General features: G+C 41.8%; 1 protein-coding gene across 2 annotated transcripts; it reads left to right on the plus strand.

Annotated features, from left to right (window-relative positions):
* The first annotated feature begins 960 nt into the window (after positions 1–960).
* TMEM9B (TMEM9 domain family member B) lies at positions 961–20,443 on the plus strand. 2 transcript variants are annotated; one of them, XM_031052706.2, is made up of 5 exons: positions 961–1,057; positions 11,537–11,628; positions 15,258–15,366; positions 16,373–16,507; positions 19,279–20,443. In XM_031052706.2, exons 1-5 carry the CDS (start codon positions 971–973, stop codon positions 19,432–19,434), a joined length of 579 nt encoding a protein of 192 aa, XP_030908566.1. In that variant the 5' UTR covers positions 961–970; the 3' UTR covers positions 19,435–20,443. The 2 variants fall into 2 exon arrangements, with proteins under 2 accessions (XP_030908566.1, XP_005153312.1); XM_005153255.3 differs by lacking the exon at positions 961–1,057 and adding an exon at positions 9,675–9,827.
* Positions 20,444–20,690: the final 247 nt, after the last annotated feature.

Here is a 20,690-nt window from a genome sequence, read left to right on the forward strand (position 1 = left end):
CGTTTTCTCACGCCTATAGGACCCATAGCACCCAGATCTCCATTTACCCCCCTGTAGGACCCAGAGTACCCAGAACTCCATTTTCCCCCCTATAGGACCCAGAATCCCATTTACTTCTCTATAGCACGCATAGCACCCAGAATCCCTTTTACTCTATAGGTCCCATAGGGGTGTAAATGGGGGTCTGCTTCCTATAATGGCAGAAATCAGGGTCTGGGTTCTATGGTTGTTATAGGGGCGTGCATGTGATCCTGGGTGCTATGAGTGCTCTAGGGGTTAAATGGGGTCTGGTTGCTATGCGTGCTATAGGGGGGTAAATGGGGTTCTGGGTCCTATAGGGGTGTAAATGAAGGTGTGGGTGCTATGGGTCATATAGAGGGTTAAATGGAGTTCTGGGTGCTATGGGTACTATAGGTGTGTATATGGGGTCTGGGTGCTATTTGGGGGTAAATGGGGATAAAAAGAGCAGGCTATGACTTATCAGGCTCCTTCTGCACCAGCTGGTTGCTTGCTCTTCCCCTGCCCCAGGGCATTGAGGGAGGGGTTGTGGGTCGGGCCCGGGGTATATATATGAAGCCCAGCCATTCACTGCAGAGCTCATTTAATGCCTGGCTTTCATTGGGTTAAGTGTTGTCCTGTTGTTTGGGGTTTGTGGCCTTAGAGCTTTATAGTTTCTTTCTGTTGCTTTCTCTTGGTTTTGGTTTAGTTCTTTGGAGTGGTATTGTCTGAATGAAGACCTTCAGGGCATGTCAAGGCTTACTAGTGCATACATTAATAAGTATCTTCGTGTGAAGTTTCTGTTGTTTTTTATTCTTAGTTTTTTTATCTGTTATCTTTGGTGGTGGTGATGAGCTTCAGTGGAACTCTGTGGCTGTTCTCAGGAGGAGGAGTTGTGGCAAAGGTCACCTTTGGTCAAGGTACTGATAAGCTATGTACCATTGCTGTGTTCTTTTGCAGATGAAGAAGAGGAATGTGGGTACTGAAGGAATATCGCAGTGAGGTGAGAAGAGGTTTTGCTGGAGGATGGCTTTGGACCTCTGCCCCTCTGAAAGCTAAGGTAAAAGTCTGGGCTTGGGGAGGGGTCAGACAGATCTGTAAGGTGGGTGTGGGAGAGAGGTTCTTCCAGAAGTGGCCTCTTTGGGCAGGGGAAGGGAGCAGGTTGATGTTGAGTTGGAGCTTTTGTGACTTTACTAAGCTAAAGTGTAGATGAGGCTTGGGCTCAGCCTTTAGGTCAATTGTCTTTTGGGGCATGGCTGCACATTGCCTTTGCAGCTCTGTTGTCTGTGTCCATTTTCCCAGAGCTGACTCTGTGAGCCCCTCTTGTTAATTAATGGCAGGTGGCTGAAGCAGCAGCTGGATGCGATAAGGCTTGAAGTAGCTGAAGGTACTATTGGATTGTGTTTTCCCAGTGAGGTTCAGGCCAAGATGCAGCTGACAGAAATGCGGCAGGTGTGGCCATTGAGCAGCTAAGGTCCTGAAGCAGGAGCTGGGTATAGCATAGGGCAGGCTGCCTCTATGAGCCCTGTCTCAATATGCAGATGTTCCCCCTTTATGCACTATAAAAACTACTCAGGAAACTACTCAGGAGGACTCAAGTCTTGGATGTGAGTTTAAATGCAGAGCTGGACTTTGGTGTATTTGTTTCAAAGGAGAACTGGAATTTGCAGTGTTAGTTTCAGTGGAGGATTGGACTACGTGTTGGCTCTGCTGCCCGGCAGGCAAAGGCGGGCACTGCATCTTTTGGACGCAAATGGACTTCTGGGGCAAAAGCGAGAAGTGACAGGTAGGCGGGTGCCACTGTTGCGATGCCATGAGAGACTAGTGTTAATAACCAATGCTTCCCACAGCTCTCCTGCATGGAATATGCTGCCTACCTAAAAGCCCATCACAGCTGCATTTAGGTGGGTGCAGAAGAAGCCTCCCAGGGAGTATTTCTCAGAATGGGCTGTCTCTAAGCAAGTAAAGTAAGGCTATGTGTTTTGTAGAATCACCTGCATGTATTTACTGACCTTCCCAGAGATCATGGCTCCTTGGCACCACTAAACTGCAGGCTGGCTCAAACGGCTTTCAAAACCAGCCACCCCCACTCGGTTTGAAAATGGCTCCAAATTTGGATCCTTTTCTTGATGCAGCAAAGCTCCTTTCTGCCCCGGAGCTGACAGAATCGGGTGCTCTTGTCAAGCAGAATACCTCTGCTTGAGATATTCTGCAATGGGCAGAATAACCAGAAGCACATCTCAGAAGCACATGATGTACTAGGTTCTCTGGAGACTGCTAATAATCTTTGATTAATTTTTGTTATCAGTGTAAGCAATCTTTGGGCTTTCTGCATCTGCCTTATTTAGAGTTGTCATTTCTTTCTTAGTTAAATGGCAGCTTCTATAGACAGTGATCTAATTGTTCCTCAGCACCTGCTTGAAGCTATCCAAGTTAAGGATGGTCATTGTATGATTTGCAGTACATGTGATTTGGTCTTTAAGGTGCAGATCAAATAAAATGGAAGAGCAGATTAGCCAGTAATTGAATGAAGTTGAAGGCAATGTGCAGGCTGATGCTGGGGTCACAGAAATGCTTGGGCTGGACAAAGTTAAATAATGGATCAAATCAAAATATGCATGATGCAATCACCAAGAGGCAGGGCAAACAGCTTTTCAGCAGATAGCCTGACCTCATAACATGCAAACTGCTTTGTCTGTCAGGGCAACGAGCTTTTGCAGTGGATTTTATACTGAGTCTTTACAGTGCTATAGAACTCAGGACACAATACTCAGTCGCTGCTGGGGGGAGAAAGTGCCTGGGATAGGTCATGAGCTGTCACTTATGGACCACCAGCATCCTTGCATGTGGTGCAGGAAGCACCTTATGCTGACCCCTGTGACAGTGAACCTTGCTCCTGAATCAGGACCATGCAAGCCTTTCGAGTAGCACACAGAGGTATGAGGTGAGGGATGCTCAGAGGACTGAGGATGACTCAGAGGATGCTGTTGGAGGAAGTGTGCACAGAGTCTGGCTCACTGATGCAGCCATGATGCCCTCTCATGGGCACTTGCAGGTCCGGAACACCAGAGGTGATAAGTCAACCATTGCTCACACCTCAGTATGGCCATGACTATGCCAGGACAGAGCACTTGCCAGCCCCCAGGAGTGTTCAGTGCCAGAAAGGGGATTCTGTCAGACTCCAGCTGCAAGTTCCAGTCAGTTGGGCAGGCTTGGAGAAGCTCCTCTGTGGGCTCTAGCCCTTTGGTGAGTCCCATTTATATGCCAGCACTTTCTTGGTTATATCGGGTCTAAGTTTGATTCCCTCCTATCCAGATGACAACATGTACTTTTTGAGGCATGTATGGAGTAACTGGGAGTGGTAGAGCCAAAGCCACAAACTGAGCTCTTGGTCTTCATATAAAAAGCAAAACAAACTAGAATCTGTACTGGAAAAATGTTTTAAAATACTTTTAACTTAAGAAGAGAAAGACTACCATCCTCCAACTCACTATAGCACTGGTCTGGCAGGCAGGAAAACTAAGCTCACTTTCCACCACTGCCACCCAGCTTCAGTGTCCTGAATTCATCTTTATGCTCCACATTTCTTATCTATACGGCCAAAAGCATCAGCTCTGTAGACTTGTGCCTGGATAGCTGGTTTGACTGATCTGTGTTTGGCCCTTGTGAAGGCCTTGCTCTTGAGGTGCTCCCAGGAGACATACAGCTTTTGGAAGATGGGCAGGATAAGGCTCACTCCCAACAAAAGCAGATCTTCCTCTCCACAATAAATAGTCTGAACAGCTCCTTGACTTCTATTACATTGAGATGATGAGTTACTTGAAGTGCTGTTATATTTTATCTCATTTCAGCATACATGGAGAATCAGGCACATTGTACCCAGCACCAGTGAAAACAAATACAGCCCCCAGAGCAAAACCAAAAGTCATTCCAAATGATATTACTGAGCAGCAGTGTGCAGTATAAAATGGGAAACAAAACTCTGCCATCTCCCCAGTGTTTGGGTGGTGGAGAGTTTACTACTCTCTGTTCTAACAATCCAAACATCGCTATTTCAAATAGACCTTTCTTTCCTTGCAAAACACTTCTTGTTAACTGAAGGAAGAGGCATTGTCTGGGGTTGAACTCTGCAGCCTGGGGTATGGCTGTCAGATGTGATGAGGCAGTCAGGGGGAAGCTTGCAGGGAGCTGCTTTGCAGAGTGTTGTCATGGGAACAGAGCAAGTAGGGCATCCTCCATGCCGCGTCTTCCACATAAACTCTGGCTATGTAGTTGCACAAAATCAATGCCATTCTGCAGCATGAGGAGAGCCAGCTACTAGGTTGTCTCTATTAGATGTTCAATCTGAATGAAACACAATGGCCAGAACCTCCCTATGCATGAATGCGGTGTCACTTCTGATCTGAATGGGGCAAGACTTTATACCAGCTGAGTGTCTAAGCACAGATGTCAGAGTGAAAGAGCTGACATGAAAAATACCTGGTGAAACCACAGTTTCTTTTAAGAGCCCTCTGAAACAAGGCTATGTTAGAAAGCAGTTACTGAGGGCCTTGTTTACTTAGATTATTTCAGTTGATTTTCACTGTCTGTGCACATTTTAACAGCCTATGAATTTGGCATCCATAATGATTCCACGGCAGAAGGCAAAGGGTAGGGGCCCATATGTACATGCCCATGGTGTACAAGCTAAGAATACAAAATACTGACATAATGTCAGTCTGACTCCCTTTCTGCAATGCTGTCTTTGAATGCAACTTACCTCCTCTGTCCAGGTCTATATATGCTGAATTATTTGAATTTTCTCTATGTTTATAAGAAAAACCTTGTGTGATACTGTGGCTGCTAGGGATAAGCAATGGGTAAGAATGAGAATGAATAAGAACATCAAAAACCCTGCTTGTGCAGTTATAAGGAATGATGTATCTAAAACAAACAAATAATATTACACCACAGAGAGCAGTGACAGTATGACCAAATGCAATAGATAACCCAAGATCTGAGAAAGGTTGAAAATGCTAACTGACAAAAGGTTTAAAATGCAAAACTCAATTCATTGCCTCCAAGCTTTCATTTTTTTTTGCCAAGGTCTGCTGACAAAGAGCTCTTAATTAAGGCAGGCATCTGCAGCACAACCGCACTACTGCTGCTGATCCAGGCTAGCAAGATGCTGAGTCTATGTTCCTCATTTCCTATTGACACCAAAGTGTGAATGAGGGGCCCACATCCATCCAGGGCTCGCTTGATCAAAATAGCAGGCAAGGGAAGAAAACAGAGCCAACAAATGGAGGGGTTTCTAGTTTACTTGTTGAGGTTATTGATTAAAGACCCTCTGCTTAGCAACAAGTTTGAGAAAAGTAATGATAAACTGTTACAAAAGGCCTGTAGTGGTATCACAATCATAGCCTTGCCTTGTCTTTCATGTCTCTCACTGGCTATGGTGTTTCCACACAAGTTGCAGCAAAGGTTGGAATGAAATCTCTGGCATTGAGTATGTTCTGGATTCATAGTGACTTTATGTTTAGTGCTAAGCTCTTTGACTATAAAACAGGGAGCACAGATCTACTAGAGTAACCCCAGTGGATTACTCTGCATGGGGAAGAAACTGTGGTTCATTTTTGGGCATGATTGCCTCTATGCAAACGTGCTTCTGGCAAAAGCTCTCCTCAGGAGAAGAATTGAGAGTACAAGACAAAGTGTGTGGAGCAGCACTGACCTTGTCTCTCCCATGCCAAGGCATGCAGGGTGCCCAAGTTCATGCCAGGTCAGGCCTGCCAAAGGCTCTTAATAAATTTTGGATTAAATAAACAAATGCTGAAGCTGTTCTTCATGCTGAAAGGAATGAAGTCTGAGTTGTGGACCTACAGATAGTGCTTAACCCGATGAAGCTCCCTTCTCATATATTAGGTGCTGTTCCTTGTGACTGCAGTATGTTTCCTTTGCTGAAGGAAGGGTCATGCACCAGGAATTGCATTAATAAGAGCCTGGCATATGTCACTAGCTGACACCATATGCAGAACACAGCATACTCCCTATGTATGTGAAATGGGAGTGGAGTGAAATGCTTCACTGTACAAGAGTACCAGCTGACCTTGCATTAGCAGAGAGGGACCTTGAACCCTTACAGCCTGCAGAAAAGTCAAGGGTGGATTCACTGAGACAGAAAGATAAAATAAATGCTGTGCTCTTTCAGCACTTCCCTCCATTAGCTTCATATCATAAATATCAATACAAATATAGAAATACAGAGGTAAACAGTTTGTCTGGCTTGTCCTTTCCATATGCATACATTCCTGTTGTGAAAGGCTTTACGTAACTTCTAACAGCAGATTGCAAAATGATGCCTCGGTTATGGAAGGAAGCCACCAGCCATTACATTGCATTACAGTAATGTAATGGGTCTCTGAGATGAACTATATTTGGAAAGCTTGCTTTCATTGTAAACCTTGTACCCCATCCACCCCTCTGGCATCGATTTCTCTTTCTATTCTCCAGAGACCATGAGGCCAGAATATAAGTTAGACCTGAAGAGAGCCACTGGGTGTTTGGCCCAAAACATAAACCCATGAGGCAAAATTGTGCTGGTTATTTTAAGGGATGCAGTACCAGCAACAGAACATATTCAAACGGATGCTGATGACTGATCTGCTGAAAGGTGAAGTTCTCATTAGCCTAGAGCAATTGACATTGTAATTAATTGCTTCCCACACTTCTCTGCTAAGTAAAGACTGCTCTAATAACAAGTGCTGCCATCATTTAAATTTTTTAACTGATCACAGTGAATAGACAAAAGAAAATCTGTATTTACTTTGTTTTTCTTTCTGTGCAAATGTCACATTGCTTTCATGCTGGCAATGACTGCAGAAATGCTGATTCAATCACTTATTTACATAATCCCTTCAGATTTTTCTTCTATATCATTGTTGATAATGAAAAGATTTTCTCATCTGAGAAAAGGAAGGGAAGCAGGCGAGTTCTGTATGTGAATAGGCTGAACTGACATAAAAATATGGTACTTTGCATTAGCAAAAAATTACCATAATGCAGATGATTAAGATTATGGCAAATACCATCTACCCTACCTTCTCTAAGGAACATCCACCCTACAACAACGAATGCCTGTGCAGCTGCAGAGTGCAAACCTATATAGCAACCCTATACAATTTTTTTTACACAGTGCAGTAGAGTCCAATGTTATTACCACTTAGTGCATAAAGTTACTTTACAGGGAAAAGGTTTTAAAATACTCTTATACACATGGGAATCAGTGCAGCAGAGTAAGGAGGAAAAGAGATATAGCTTAGTGTATGGCTGGTTACAGAGATGATGCGATGATGGGAAGGCTCCTGCAGCAGGAAAGGAAAACCAGAAGCCTGCTTTGCACATAGAGTGCCTCAAAATATAAAGGTCTTAATAAGCTATTTTCATGAGATGACTGAACAGAAAAGATAAGCCCCTGGGGCAGCTCTCCCCCACCAACACCTATAGATGATCAGCCTGTGCTCTTTGCTGCAGCCTTGTCTTTTGCTCCCTGCTCCGGCTGTGCCCCAAAGACCCGGGGGGATTTGCTGCTCCCCATGGCTTGTCCCCTCTGTGGCCAGGGTGGGAGCAGGATTGTCCCCTCCACTGACCTCACAGGCAGGGCCTTTGAATGATCAGGGGCACTGCCAGCAGCTGTCGGGGGGGGAATAGTTAGGATTGGAAAGGACCTCAAGATCATCTAGTTCCAACCCCCCTGCCATGGGCAGGGGTGCCTCACACTAAACCTTGATGCAGTAAGGACTGAGTTCACAGTGCAGGGGGCAGCTTGCACACTACTAAAGCTCAGACTCCACAGATAAACCTTTGAGAGCTCTCTTGAGGATTAAACCAATCTTCAGCCTTTTTGGCAGATTAGCTAGCTGAAGAGCAATTATGCTCAGAGCAATTATTTCATCACCCTTTTTCTTAGAGTCATTCTCTCTTCACATGTTTTAACTTCTGATTTTTAAACTGTACTTTAACAGGAATGCTTCTGATACTGTTGTGCTGACAAATAAATTTAACCCCCCCATACAACAGAAACCAAAACCCCAAATGATAAAAGCTTCCAGTATCTTTTTTTAATTAATTCATCCAGCAGTGATTACTAAATCGTTGCTTAGTGTTTCCTACAGGAAGAATGGACTAATCTTTGAGAAAGAGTAATCTTTGCCTCTAGCTTGCAATACCATGAGCTGGTGGCTCACAAGCTCGCATTTCTGTTTGTGGTGTCCTTGCATTTGAGGAAGGTCCAAGACTGGCCTTGAAGGTCCCAAAGGCCATTCCAACCCTCTAAAACCAGTGCAGTTATTACCTGTGTACTGGAGCTCTTTGGGAGTGTTAGAAGATTAGTCTATCAGACTATTAAACCCCCTTTTCTACCACGAGCCCTTCCAAACGCAGTGGTGCCTCTGAGACCACGCATTGTTTACTTCAGCTCAAAACTCTATCCGTGTTTTCCTAAGGATTCAGCATGTTTTTCAAGTCAGCAGTCACCTCACCCATCACAGACTATGAGTGTGGGTGGTGAGGGAGACACACAGCCACCTTCACGCTTCAGAACACTTCCGTTGCAGATACAGTCATTAAACAGGCAAATTGTTTGGCTAAGGCTGAAACCTGATGTGTGCTCATTATACTCTGCTGGCAATTTTCCCTGAATTTTAAATAAAGGTGTTCTGTGTTTCCATAGTAACTCAGACTCCTTTATTGAGATGCCTGATGCAGTGTTAGTATTACACAACTATTAAAACGAAGTATAATAGCACAATTGAAAAGTATACTATAGCTAAAGGATTTATTTGATTCCTGTGAAATTACAGACACTAACTGGTGGCTGGGGAAGCAGAGAGGGAACAGAGCAGCATTTGATGACACTGTTACATAGCAGTTTAGGACAGAAAATTGACATAAGGAAGACACAACATATAAAAGGCAGGGACACCTTCCTCTAGACCAGCTTGCTCCAAGCCCCAGTGTCCAACCTGGCCTTGAACACTGCCAGGGATGGGGCAGCCACAGCTTCTCTGGCACCCTGTGCAGTGCCTCACCACCCTCACAGGGAGGAATTTCCTTCTAAGGACAATAGGACAAAACTTCCTTGGATTCCTTCCTAACTCTTGTTTATAAACAGCTTGATCTGCAGGTCTCCAGCTGGAAATGCTGCTCCTCATCACTGCTGGCTGCCCTCTGACAGGTGAACACTGCTCTTGGGTGGCAACAATTAACAACCGCACTACAAACAGGAACACTGATGGATTTTAGTGATGTCTTCTCAAACAGCTGTCTATAACATGCATTAAGATTTATACAAATTGCTCTTGCATGTTCAGTTATGGAAAAACTGGATCATCTCAACACGAACGTTTCATTTAGAGTGCTAATTATTGCCACTTTTCAATTTTATCCCATTTCAATGTTTTCTGCTGAAAACCCACCCCACAGCGAGTGCGGAAGCACTGTGTAAAACGCTCCTCCGCTGACTCTTACAAGCAACCCGTTGTGGAGGGGATCCCCGGCTAGGGCCCGCGGTGGGGGGACCCTTCCCCATCCTGCCCACAGCCCAAGCCCGGCGAGGTGAGCTCCCACCCCGGAACCATACTGCAGCGCCAGCGTTCCCGCGGGGACCGGTAACGCGGCAGGACGCCGCCTCACGGGAGACCGGCGGAAGGCGGAAGTGATGGCGGCGGGCGGTGTGGGGCTGGCGGTGCGGCAGCGATAAAGGGTCGGGGCTCGACATGGCGGCCTGCGGCAGGGGCTGGGCTGGCTTCTGCTGGCTGCTGGTGCTGGCTGCGCTGGGCGCTGAGGCTAAGGTGAGCGGCGCGGCCGGGAACGGGTCACGGTGATATTCCCCGCCCCCTCCTCCCGGTACCGGGGCCTTCCCTCTTCCGCCCCGCCGGGCTCTCGGTGTCGCCCGGTCGTTCCTTCCCCCCGTCCTTGCGAGCTCGGCGCTTTCCGTGGGGCAGGCGGAGGAGCGGCACCAAGCTGCCCGGTCTCCCCTGTGCCTGCACCAGCCGTCTAAGTCTGTAGCAACTTACGGGCCCCGGAGCAGCCGGCACCAAAACTACAGCCGACGGCTGCGTGTTCACTGGAAGGGCCTCGCTGGAGGTGAAGCTGCAGCATTAGTGGCTGCCCAGGCTGGGGTCGGGGTCAGCCCCATGTCTCGGCTCTTCAGCGCGGAGCTCCGTGGCCTGAGCCAGCTCTTCTCACCGGGCTTGCGGTGGCCCTGTCGGCTCCTGGTGCCTTGCCCCGGTTCAGTGCCCGCAGACGCTCTGCTGTTGGTCCTTCTGGGTTAATATTTGTGACTGTAGTGTTAGTGACTGTGACTGACGGAGGACTTCATGTCTCCTAATAGTACAAGTCTTTCCTGTTGTCAAAGTACCTACATGTCTGAACTTTCTCCTATTTAATGACAATCAGCTCTTGGGGTTTTCTGTGAAGAGACCAGAAGTGACTTGATATACAGTGCAGTCAAGGTTTTCCAACGGACCTGTGCCCACTTAGTGTCACACTGACTTGATTGTTCAGTGTGGAGAAAGGTTTTCCAGCTGACCGATACTTCTTGATGTTATTTTGTAAGGCTGTAAGAAAGTAGCTTGTATTTTAGATAGGGCATGTTTATCCTCTGTTATTATTTACTGAAATACATTATTCTGACTTGGCATGTATTTGAGGATGCTGAGGATTCATAGTCCATTGCTGGACACCTCTGTTCTTTCCATAGGGTCTTCTGTTCCTGTGAAATTTGGGGAAGAAAAGAATTCTTTTAATATACTACACAAAGTGATCTTTTCCTAAAGTTCAATTTTCCCAATACTGATCTAAATATTAATTTTGGTTTCTACTTCTTACTGTCCATGACAGTTAATTCTCCTAATTTCTTTCTGCAGTGCTTTTTGCTTCTGCAGGTGTTAATTTGTTTCTCTAAAACTTGCTTATCCAAGTTTCTGTAATTTTGCCTGCTTACTATGCTCTTGTTTGGAATTCCAGGTTTGTACTTGCTTTCTCTACCTCACAATATCCTGCTGTTGTTTGAGACAAGGACTGTAGGTTGTAGTAGTTTTTCCTTGCAAGGTTATTTCTCTTGAGGCCAGGTAGGACAGTTACCTGCAGAGGTTTCTTTGCCAACCTCCGTTTGGTGTTAATATTCTTTCATTAACTTTAAGCTTGTCACTGTGTCTCTTATACAGCTGTCTTCATAAGTTGAATAGTTAAGTATATCAGCATCAGTTGCTTCTGACTGTTTTTCTTTAAAAGAAGGGTGAGCTTAAACTACAGGGTTTGTTTTTGTGAAGAATGCATTTGCTGTCTAAACCAATAGTGTTACTTGGCAAGTTGCTTTGCATGCTTAGTAATTTTGAAGGGTTGTTCTTAAACTTGAAGGAGCTCCTGGGTAAGACTATGCAAAGCTACTTGCAAGTAGGTTGTGTTAAATATTTCAGATATTATGTAAGGAGTGCTTTCTATATCCTGTTACTGTTACTGATGATAATTTGTTCTAAGCATGTTGTTTGCTCTACAGAATTCTGAGGATGTCCGATGTAAATGCATCTGCCCTCCTTACAAAGACCATTCGGGCCATATTTACAACAAAAATGTTTCGCAGAAAGACTGGTGAGTGTGTGTGGCATAAAAAATTATAATGAGTCTTATTGGTAAAAGACTGGTACCATAGTGATTATATGTGAGTCTCCTATAGTAGTACCAGGAGAAATTATATCTCTTTCATAACTTACTGGAACTCTTAAGTACTTCAGGATCCAGCTCTAGGAAGGGACCAGGCTTGAAATCCAAAGTTTTTGCCCTGTCTTCTGTGTTTGTTTGCTTGCTTCCATATTTAGTTATTTATTTAGACTTGAAATTAGAAAAAGGGAAGTGGGTGCTTTAATTTGAATTCAGTGATTCGAAATAGCACAGAGGCAAGAGAGCACAGCCATGGAACTAGGACTCAGGAGTACTGTCTCCTCTTTCTCCACTCTTGAAATGCATACTAGAATTTAGAGACTTGTTTCTGGAGGTTTCTGTTCCTTGGAGTTGCAGCCACAGAGTGCAGTTGTATGACATGGCCTGAGCCATCTAACAACACAGATGTCCTCTCATCAGAGAGAGGTCTAACATCTCTGTGCCCCAGCAGTGTGCTCTATTATATTGTTTAGGCCAGCTACAGCATTTATTGGACTCCAAGCTGAGGACTGATGTGCATGGCCAGGGATGAGGGGTTGAAGAAGAAAAGGCGATGAGAGTGATTTGTTACATTGGGATAGCTCCCTTGCATAATTTTACCTTGAGTATCATTGTCTGTAAATCATACAAATAACAACATCATGTTGTAGACTTGCATTGATGTTGGCAGTGCCCAGAGATTCTTGGGTCAGCCTATAATAATGTGGCATACTTCTTGATATATTGACTCTTCTCCAGTTACATTCAGAATTCATAAAAGACTTTTCAGTCTGACAAGTAGCAACAGATTGGCATCTTGATTATGAAAATTTCATGCCTCAGAGGAGGCCCACAGAAATAATTATAGGAATAACATTAGTAATACGGATATGTGTGGTGCTTGATTTATTAAATTAGTTACAGGAGAACTGTGGGGAGTAACACTATAAATTTCAATCTAAACCAATAAACATAAAATGTACTGTCCAATCAAAATTACTATTTTTGTTCCACATGATTAACTTAACCATATTACTTCTACTGTGACAAATTCAGTTGCAGCAGTGAGGCTTTCTGGGAGAACTCCAGCTGCAGCAGACATTTCAGAGTATTAGTATCACTGGTTTTATTGTTCATTACCACTCTGCAAATGAAAATGGATTTTTATTTTTTACTAGGGGGTACTGTGTAGTATGTGCTTTACTAGCAGAAAAGACCCTGTTTTCCTTTAAATCAATTTTGGTATGGATTGAAGGAGAAATTATCTTTCAAGGCTTGACTAAAGTTATTGTGAGAGGTACTGATGGATATAGTGTCCCAAAAAATTGATTTTCCAATCTTGCATCTTGTTTCGTTGAGATAATTTCTTATGTGGGGAACATTTTATGGCTTTGATCTTCTGTTTGACATGTCTTCTTGCCACTTCTAAAAGGCTTGATTGCTAGTTTATGTGCAATAAAATTGACAAATTTAGTGCCATATTTTGGCTTCTGCATCACTGCAAGTAACCTTTTGAATAGAACTAGCTGGTGTGCACCATCCTTTAGGTATTAGATCAGTTATAGACCAGTTACCTGTGAGATGAGCCAGATCAATGTTTAGTGTCTTTATGAATTATATACAGTGTAATGACCACTTACTGCTGGCTGGTCCAGACGTAAAATGAAAATTTAATTTTTAATGTTGAACCTATAATATATATCAAGATAATCTTATTTAGATGCTCTAGTTCTTTCACTTGGAGTGGCGAGTTCTTTGTCTTCAGACTGACAAACAGTGCCTTATGCTAACAAGAGTATGGGCTGGGGTGATTTGACACCAATAAAAGCTGTTCATCCTTCTGGAGTTTGCAACTATTTCAGACAGTCTTATCGTGATGGACAGTCATAGTGATGCATAAGCACCTAAAGGATGAAGAACCCACTTCAAAAGTGCTGCTGTCTGTTGTACTTTGAATGTATTGCTGTATACAGAGGCCAACTTCAGTAGTAGTCATGGACGTGCAGGAGGGAGGACACCCTGTCTACAAGCTGAATGAACTGGAAATCTGTCTGTGCAGAAGCTGCCCTTCTGACTAGCCTAGCTTGCCTTGGAAGAACAGCTTCCTTGGTGCTGTTACTGTGGGTGCAAGAGAGAAGATGGTAATGTAGAGGCAGTTAAGTGGGAAAATCCATTAGAAAGGGATCAGCTTTTTCTATGTTTTCCGTTAAAGGTGCCCTAGAACTGCAGTCCAAAGAAACACATCATCAAAATTCTAAGGTTGTGATAGATCCTATGCTTCTTAGCGACTTGAAACATTGAACTGGAGGAAAAAAAAATGCTGGTATTAATATTTTATCTACTTAAGTAACAGACTTACTGCTGTACTTAAGCTGCACACAAGCTTTTTACCATACCTGTGCAGCATATTGATGCAATCTTTCAGTCGTATGAACAGAAACTCTGTAGATTATAATTTTCATGTATTTTTGATTTTGAAGTTTGAGTGCTGCAGTCCTCCACAGAGAATGTCATTTTACTTTCAAATAACTGGGGAAAACAAGCCTCTCTACTCTGGAGTCTGACTTTACACTCAATAGTTCTAGTTATGAAGAAGAAATACAAAGAAAATCGAACAGATGAGTTGGTGGCTGGTCAGGTATTGTAATCTAGCCTAGAAGAGTGTTGAATCCTAAACTGCTGCTGCCATTTCAGGGATTTCATTTCATTACCTGCTTCTGACTGTGATAATATTGAATTAACCAGGATAAAGGCGAAACATGATTTTTGTTCTCTTGGTGCTCTGCAGGAGCTCTGGGGTATGAAATCTGAACAACCAACCTGAGTCAGCAAAAAGACCAAAATTGCATAAGCTATTGGTGAGAGCAGTTGTCTCATGGCAGCTGGACTTCAGTGCTATGATATAGACTGCCCACATGATTGTCAACCATGCTTTTTGACACAGGACTGACTTACATTTATAATCTTTTAAGTTACATTGTGCTTTCACATCTGCGTCCATTGCTGAAAACTGAATGGTATTTCTTCACTATGTTGTTGCTTAGAGAAACACCCCATCTGATTTTTATTTATTTATTTATTTGTTTTCTTCAATGCCTGTAACTTGTAATGGCAAGAAAAGAGAACTGCTCATGAACACTGAAGAGAGGTTAATCTCTCTTTGTATACTGGAATGATAGAATAGGGCTCTTTTGAGTATGATGAATAAAGAATTGTATAGTTGGAATTTACTTTCATCTATGATGACAGTGTCAAATAATGCATTCAGGCTGGGATTCAAATCATTGGACTTCTTATGTCTTCTTCTGTCTTTAATGCTTTCACTGAAAAATGAAAGCATTGTACTTAGAAAGGTCTTAAAACTTGTCGAGCAGACTGTTGATAGCTGAATTTTTTAAGTAGAATAATTGTGGAGAAGTAATTTATTTGTTTATTTCAGATCTTGAGTGCCTGTAATTTAGAACAGCTGACCTTAAGCAGAGGTGTCTTCTCTGCTCATTCAGCTGGGGTCTGCATGCGTAGTAGAACAGGTTAGCTAAAACCAACTCAAAACTGACCTGGCACTTCTTGTCTGTCTTCAGTGACTGTCTTCATGTGGTTGAGCCTATGCCTGTTCCTGGACCTGATGTAGAAGCATACTGTTTACGTTGTGAATGCAAATACGAAGAGAGAAGCTCTGTCACAATTAAGGTAAACGATGTAATTTTGTTGGCATAAATTAAATACTTCAACCAATTAGTAAATATGTCTGTCTTTTAGATAAATACTCTTCTTAAAGGGAAAATGTTTCTAAAGCACCCAAAGATGTAGCTTTTTTCATTATGGTTGCTCACAGATTATCTTGAGTAGTAACAACAGCATCAAGCTATGGCTGAAAGAGCAGTCATGAGATCCTTTATTGAAGATTCCAATTTTTGAGATTAGGTTTTATACCTTGCTGAAATTCAGAGGGTTCTCAGCCGTAGTTTTCAAGCCTTGGACTTTGTTTTCGTTATTAGTTTTGGAAGGCCTCTCATTATTCAGCTGTCTTACTTGCTTACTATAAATTTTCTATGTACATTGGCAAACTAAAAAGAGCAAAGTTGTTAGTGTTTGCCCTAACTGGTTTCTGTATTCTTATATTTTATATATCTTATATATCTTATTTTATATTTTTCTATAGCTAATATGTATTTTTGTCCTCTTGGAGCCATTGAGCCCTAAGCTAGTGTGAATAAATTGTGCAGTCCATCTTTTCTTTTGTATTTTTGGTCTTGCAGAAATTTGTTATTTCTTTTTGCCTTCCCATTTTTCTTAGTGACTGTTTGAATGCACATCTATGCTAGCCAATGGAGAACATGCAGGAACCCCCAAACTTGTCATACCAGTTTAATGGCTAAACTGAACAGTTGTGTTATTGAGGTGAGATTTATAATACCAGGTTGTTTTAAGAGGGGATGGCATAATATAATGAGATTTGTAGCAACGCCTCAGTAAGAGAAACTGTTTCAAGTCATAATTTGTCTGCCCCAGACTCTTTTAGTATCAGATCATAGTTTAGTGTTTTTCTCCATTTGTGGGTTTTGAGTCATCTGGTGACACTACCAAAGCCAATAGGCTCATCACAGGCTTTGCATGTACTTTTGGTCCTTGCTTCCTGCTGAGATTGTGAGGGGAATGTCACAATTCTGACATAAACTGTGCTTGCATTGTGTAGGTTACAATTATCATATACCTGTCTATTTTGGGCCTACTTCTTCTGTACATGGTGTACCTTACACTGGTGGAACCTATACTGAAGAGACGTCTCTTTGGACATTCACAGCTCATACAAAGTGATGAAGATATTGGGGTGAGTTCACCAGAGTGCTTGTGTACTTAAGTTAACATAAAGATTGGGGTGGTTAGTTGTTAAATACTTGGGATAAGCAGCTTTTTTTGTGCAAGCAGTGTAAATGCTTTTCCTGAAAGGCGAGGAAAAGAAGGCTGTGTGATGACTTCTGTGAAGTCACTCTTTCATTTTTCACTGGACTAGAAAGTGGTAAGATTGGGACTCCATCAGTTATCCCAACTCTAGACACAGATTATATTCTCAGAGAAAAAGCAGAGTAGGAATGGAGGTAAGGTATGTAGGAAGTACAACTTCTTAAGTATTATTGATCCATGCAGTCATGCTAGTGATTTCATTTATGCAGGTTGCTTATGGCTTAGATTTCTCTATAAAAGAAGGTAGAAGGATTGCACCTGCTCTTGATCCAGTTTGAATTTTTTCTTGCTGAAATTTAAGAAGAAATTACTATAATGAAGTAAAATAGTGACTGATGCTGAAATAATGTCTCAATGTTACCGCTAGTAACCAGAATGTGACAATATATTCCAATAGATCAGAACAACCTTTCTGGGGCAGGAAAAGAGAAGCAGTCCATTAATGACTTAGTTTCCTGTCATTACTGGCCTTCCCAATTTCCAACACAGTATTTTTGACTTCTAATAGAAATGGAACAAAATTGTCTTCAGTCATTACAAGAAAGGGTTATGAGACCATATGAAATTATGTTGGAAAGAGGGAAACACTAGAGTAACTTCCTTATATTACATGGAGACATGTTCCAGATGTCTTTGTATTGACATCTTAATATTTCCCAGTCACTTCTAAGAGGATATTGGGGTTTTGGTTTTGTTGGGGTGTAGTTTTTGTTTGTTTTTTTTTAAAGGAGGGATTTGAATGACTCTTTTTCTGTCTGCATTCTTATGGCAGATTGAGCAGATGACTACTTGAATAACATGAACTTGTACTGTATGCTGTACCTTTATTTTATACCTTAAGTAAATTATATTAATAACTCCAAATCTGGGTTAGATTCTTCTGATAGTAGGTAGAAAAGTGAAATAAATCCTGTGGCAGAACTCAGGTTAACTGCAGAATGAATTTACCTTAAAATCTGGATCCATTTTAACCAATTTTATGTTTTACTGTAACTGTTACTGTGACCTTTGTTACTGTGGCTAGTGGAGTCACTATTGCTTTTATCTACAGTAGTGCTCAGAACAAAAAGTACTTCACAAGTCCTTGCTCTAGTTTGTTGGTCCTTTCCTGTTTATTCCCCTTCTGTGACAGTGAACGTGAAGTAATTTAAGGACCCTCATGACTTATCCCCATCTTTGCCTTCCCTCTTGCAAGTCTCTGGAGTATTGATCTTTGTCACATTTTCTGTGCATCAATTTTGTTGCTGGATTTCAAGCTCTTTTTCATTGCCCATTAATGGCAGTGGCAACTGATGAATGTAAGCTGCTTCCACAGACCTCTTTTCTCTTAAATTCTTTTTTCCCCTTGTCTACATAGAAATCGACAGGACCTAGACTTTTGAGCTGAGATTATTGTTTAGCAGGGAAGCCAGCACCATGTAGCTTGTCCTGTGCTTTCACTCCCACTATCTCTTTTATGGCAGAAATGTGTTGCTATAATGATCTTTTTTCTCCTTGGATTAAGTGATTTGCCACCTGTTGCCTACCTATTCTAGGTATATCCAACTGCATGTATTTTTATTATGAGACTATAGCTCTGTGGGTCAGGGATTCTCTCTTGTTATCTGAGCACGTTTCATAGCCCAGTGAGGCTCGTGTGGCTCTGGGACTTGTAGGCATCACTTCACTGGGTGGGTATCATTAATGATAATCTCTGTACTACTAAGAAATTCCATTGAGGTACTGTACACAGTACAAATTTATTTACAAATAACGTATCCATTAATGTAAATGTATTCAAAAGTGTTCTGGGGAAAATAAGTGTAGACATGCAAAGAAGTCAGTTATTTAATATGGGACATAATTATGTTATTTTTTCATTATGCATTGTACATATGATACTTTCTGACATAGATTTAGCAACGTGACATTTGTCCAAAACAGTTTGATAGCCAAATAAGTTCAGTTCTGACTCTTACTGTTTGTAACCTGGTTATATTTACTATAAGAAAATAAAGCTTTGCAGGTACTGTTAGAAAACAGAGTAAATATTAAACAAGCACTCACTTATTGTTGAGCTCTGTCACTTAAACAGCTGTATTGACACTGTGCTTTTAGATAGCTTAGTACAATAGGTTTAGTTTGGTAAACATCAGAGTGTGTTGGTTTTATATAGAAGCTGTGTATAAACATCTTGAACTGCCTGATGGTAAATGGCCAAGAGCTGGCAGAGAACTGACTCTAATTCAGCTTTCAAGTGGGGTGCATTCAGGACAATAACAGGAGACTCCTGGTTCCTGGGTCTGTTCTAGGCTTCTGTCCCACCAGCTGCTAATGGATGCAAGACTGTGGTTCTGATCTTGCAGCTCACTGTGAGGTCTGTGGGCAGCAGATGATTGTTTGACAGTACTATGAAGTTTGGTTTATTTGGGAAACCTGTGGAAGTTACTTTGGATGAGAAATTGAAGTACAGTTCCAGCTACTTGAAAACTTGCTGGGTCATTATTACTGGCAGCTTGTTGAAACAGCTTGTTTACTTAAAAAACCAAACCAAAACCAAAATAACCCCACCTCCCTTGGAATGTAACTACAAAGACGACTAATGTAATTGCTCAGTGCAATTGTTGAGATCTAAACTAATGATTTTTGCTATTCTAGGATCACCAGCCTTTTGCAAATGCACATGATGTGCTGGCTCGTTCTCGAAGCCGTGCCAATGTGTTGAACAAAGTGGAGTATGCTCAGCAGCGTTGGAAGCTACAGGTCCAAGAGCAACGCAAATCCGTCTTTGACCGTCATGTTGTGCTGAGTTAATTGTGTCTCAGTAAAATAACTCCAGGGAAGTAAAGTGAACTAATTGAAAGAGCTGACTTATGTCTTCCTGATCCTGCCAATTCAGAAGGGTTTTCTTGAATGGTTCATTATTGATTTAAAAAAAATAAAGTATTTGAACTTTGAAGGAATGTACTGGAGTAGAAACAATTTCAAAAGATTAACCAAAAGCTAAGATCTTTACATTTTCAGATGCTTTTACTAACAAAACTGAAAAGAAAATAAACCTTGAGATATCTTGGGTTGCCACTGTGGTACCTTATTTACAGTTGTGATTTATGGTGTTTTTAACTGTATATTTCTCTCTACTATTTATGTGGTTAAAAAGTACCTGGGAACACAGTAATTACTTGCAAATCACTAATCACTTTATGTAAAGACCTTTTGTAAATATACTTGGATTTTCTGCTGACTTATGCTAGGTACGGGAAATCTGAATCTTGCAGTGTAGAATCTTTCATATCAGAGGATGAAATCCTAATTGGCTGTATTCATCATTTGGTTCCTTGCACTCGTACTTTCAAGATGCTTGTATGTCAAGTGATGTTTGCAGATTTACGGTGAAAGATAAATGGACACTGAGTCTTCGAGCTGCATACTTAACGTACTGTGATGTAGATAAACTCAAATGCAGTGCATATAAAGACAGTGTTGGCATTTTGTTCTATTTTGCTTTAATAGCTTAATATATTGTATGTGTGTGATATCTCTTAAAAAGAAAAAATATCTTTTCCCTTTCTTTTCATGGGTAAAGTCTCAGGAGTTAGTATATGATGAAATATTTATTATAAAAATCTTCCTGCATTTGTCTGGATTGATGGTGTAAGGCACATACTTTCTCTAGCACCAGTTATCTTGGGAGTTAGGTGTATTTTTTGTATCTGTGATTCTGTACTTATCTCTCAAGAGGTATACAGTTGCTAGATGACTTTCATATATCCCCTTTGGAATGTAACAATTAAAGATAAAACTGATTTTTGAAAACTGGATGTACACTATTTGTATGTCATCTTTTTTTCTCCCTAATTACCTTGCATGTAAAATCCATCTATAAAAGCATTTCTCTGAAGATGCATCAGGGTAGAAATACCACTTGGTCAGTGCTTAGGCAAAGGAAGGATGGGCTCACCAAATTGCTAATTGAAAAAAGTTTTTAATCCCTGACTCAAATTTTGCTATGCATATGTAGTTACATTATTGTCTTGCTCAGTTGTCAGCTCTGGTGTGGAAAGGAAAGT

Source organism: Melopsittacus undulatus, chromosome 4 (genome assembly GCF_012275295.1).
Source record: "Melopsittacus undulatus isolate bMelUnd1 chromosome 4, bMelUnd1.mat.Z, whole genome shotgun sequence".
Lineage (NCBI taxonomy): Eukaryota > Metazoa > Chordata > Aves > Psittaciformes > Psittaculidae > Melopsittacus > Melopsittacus undulatus.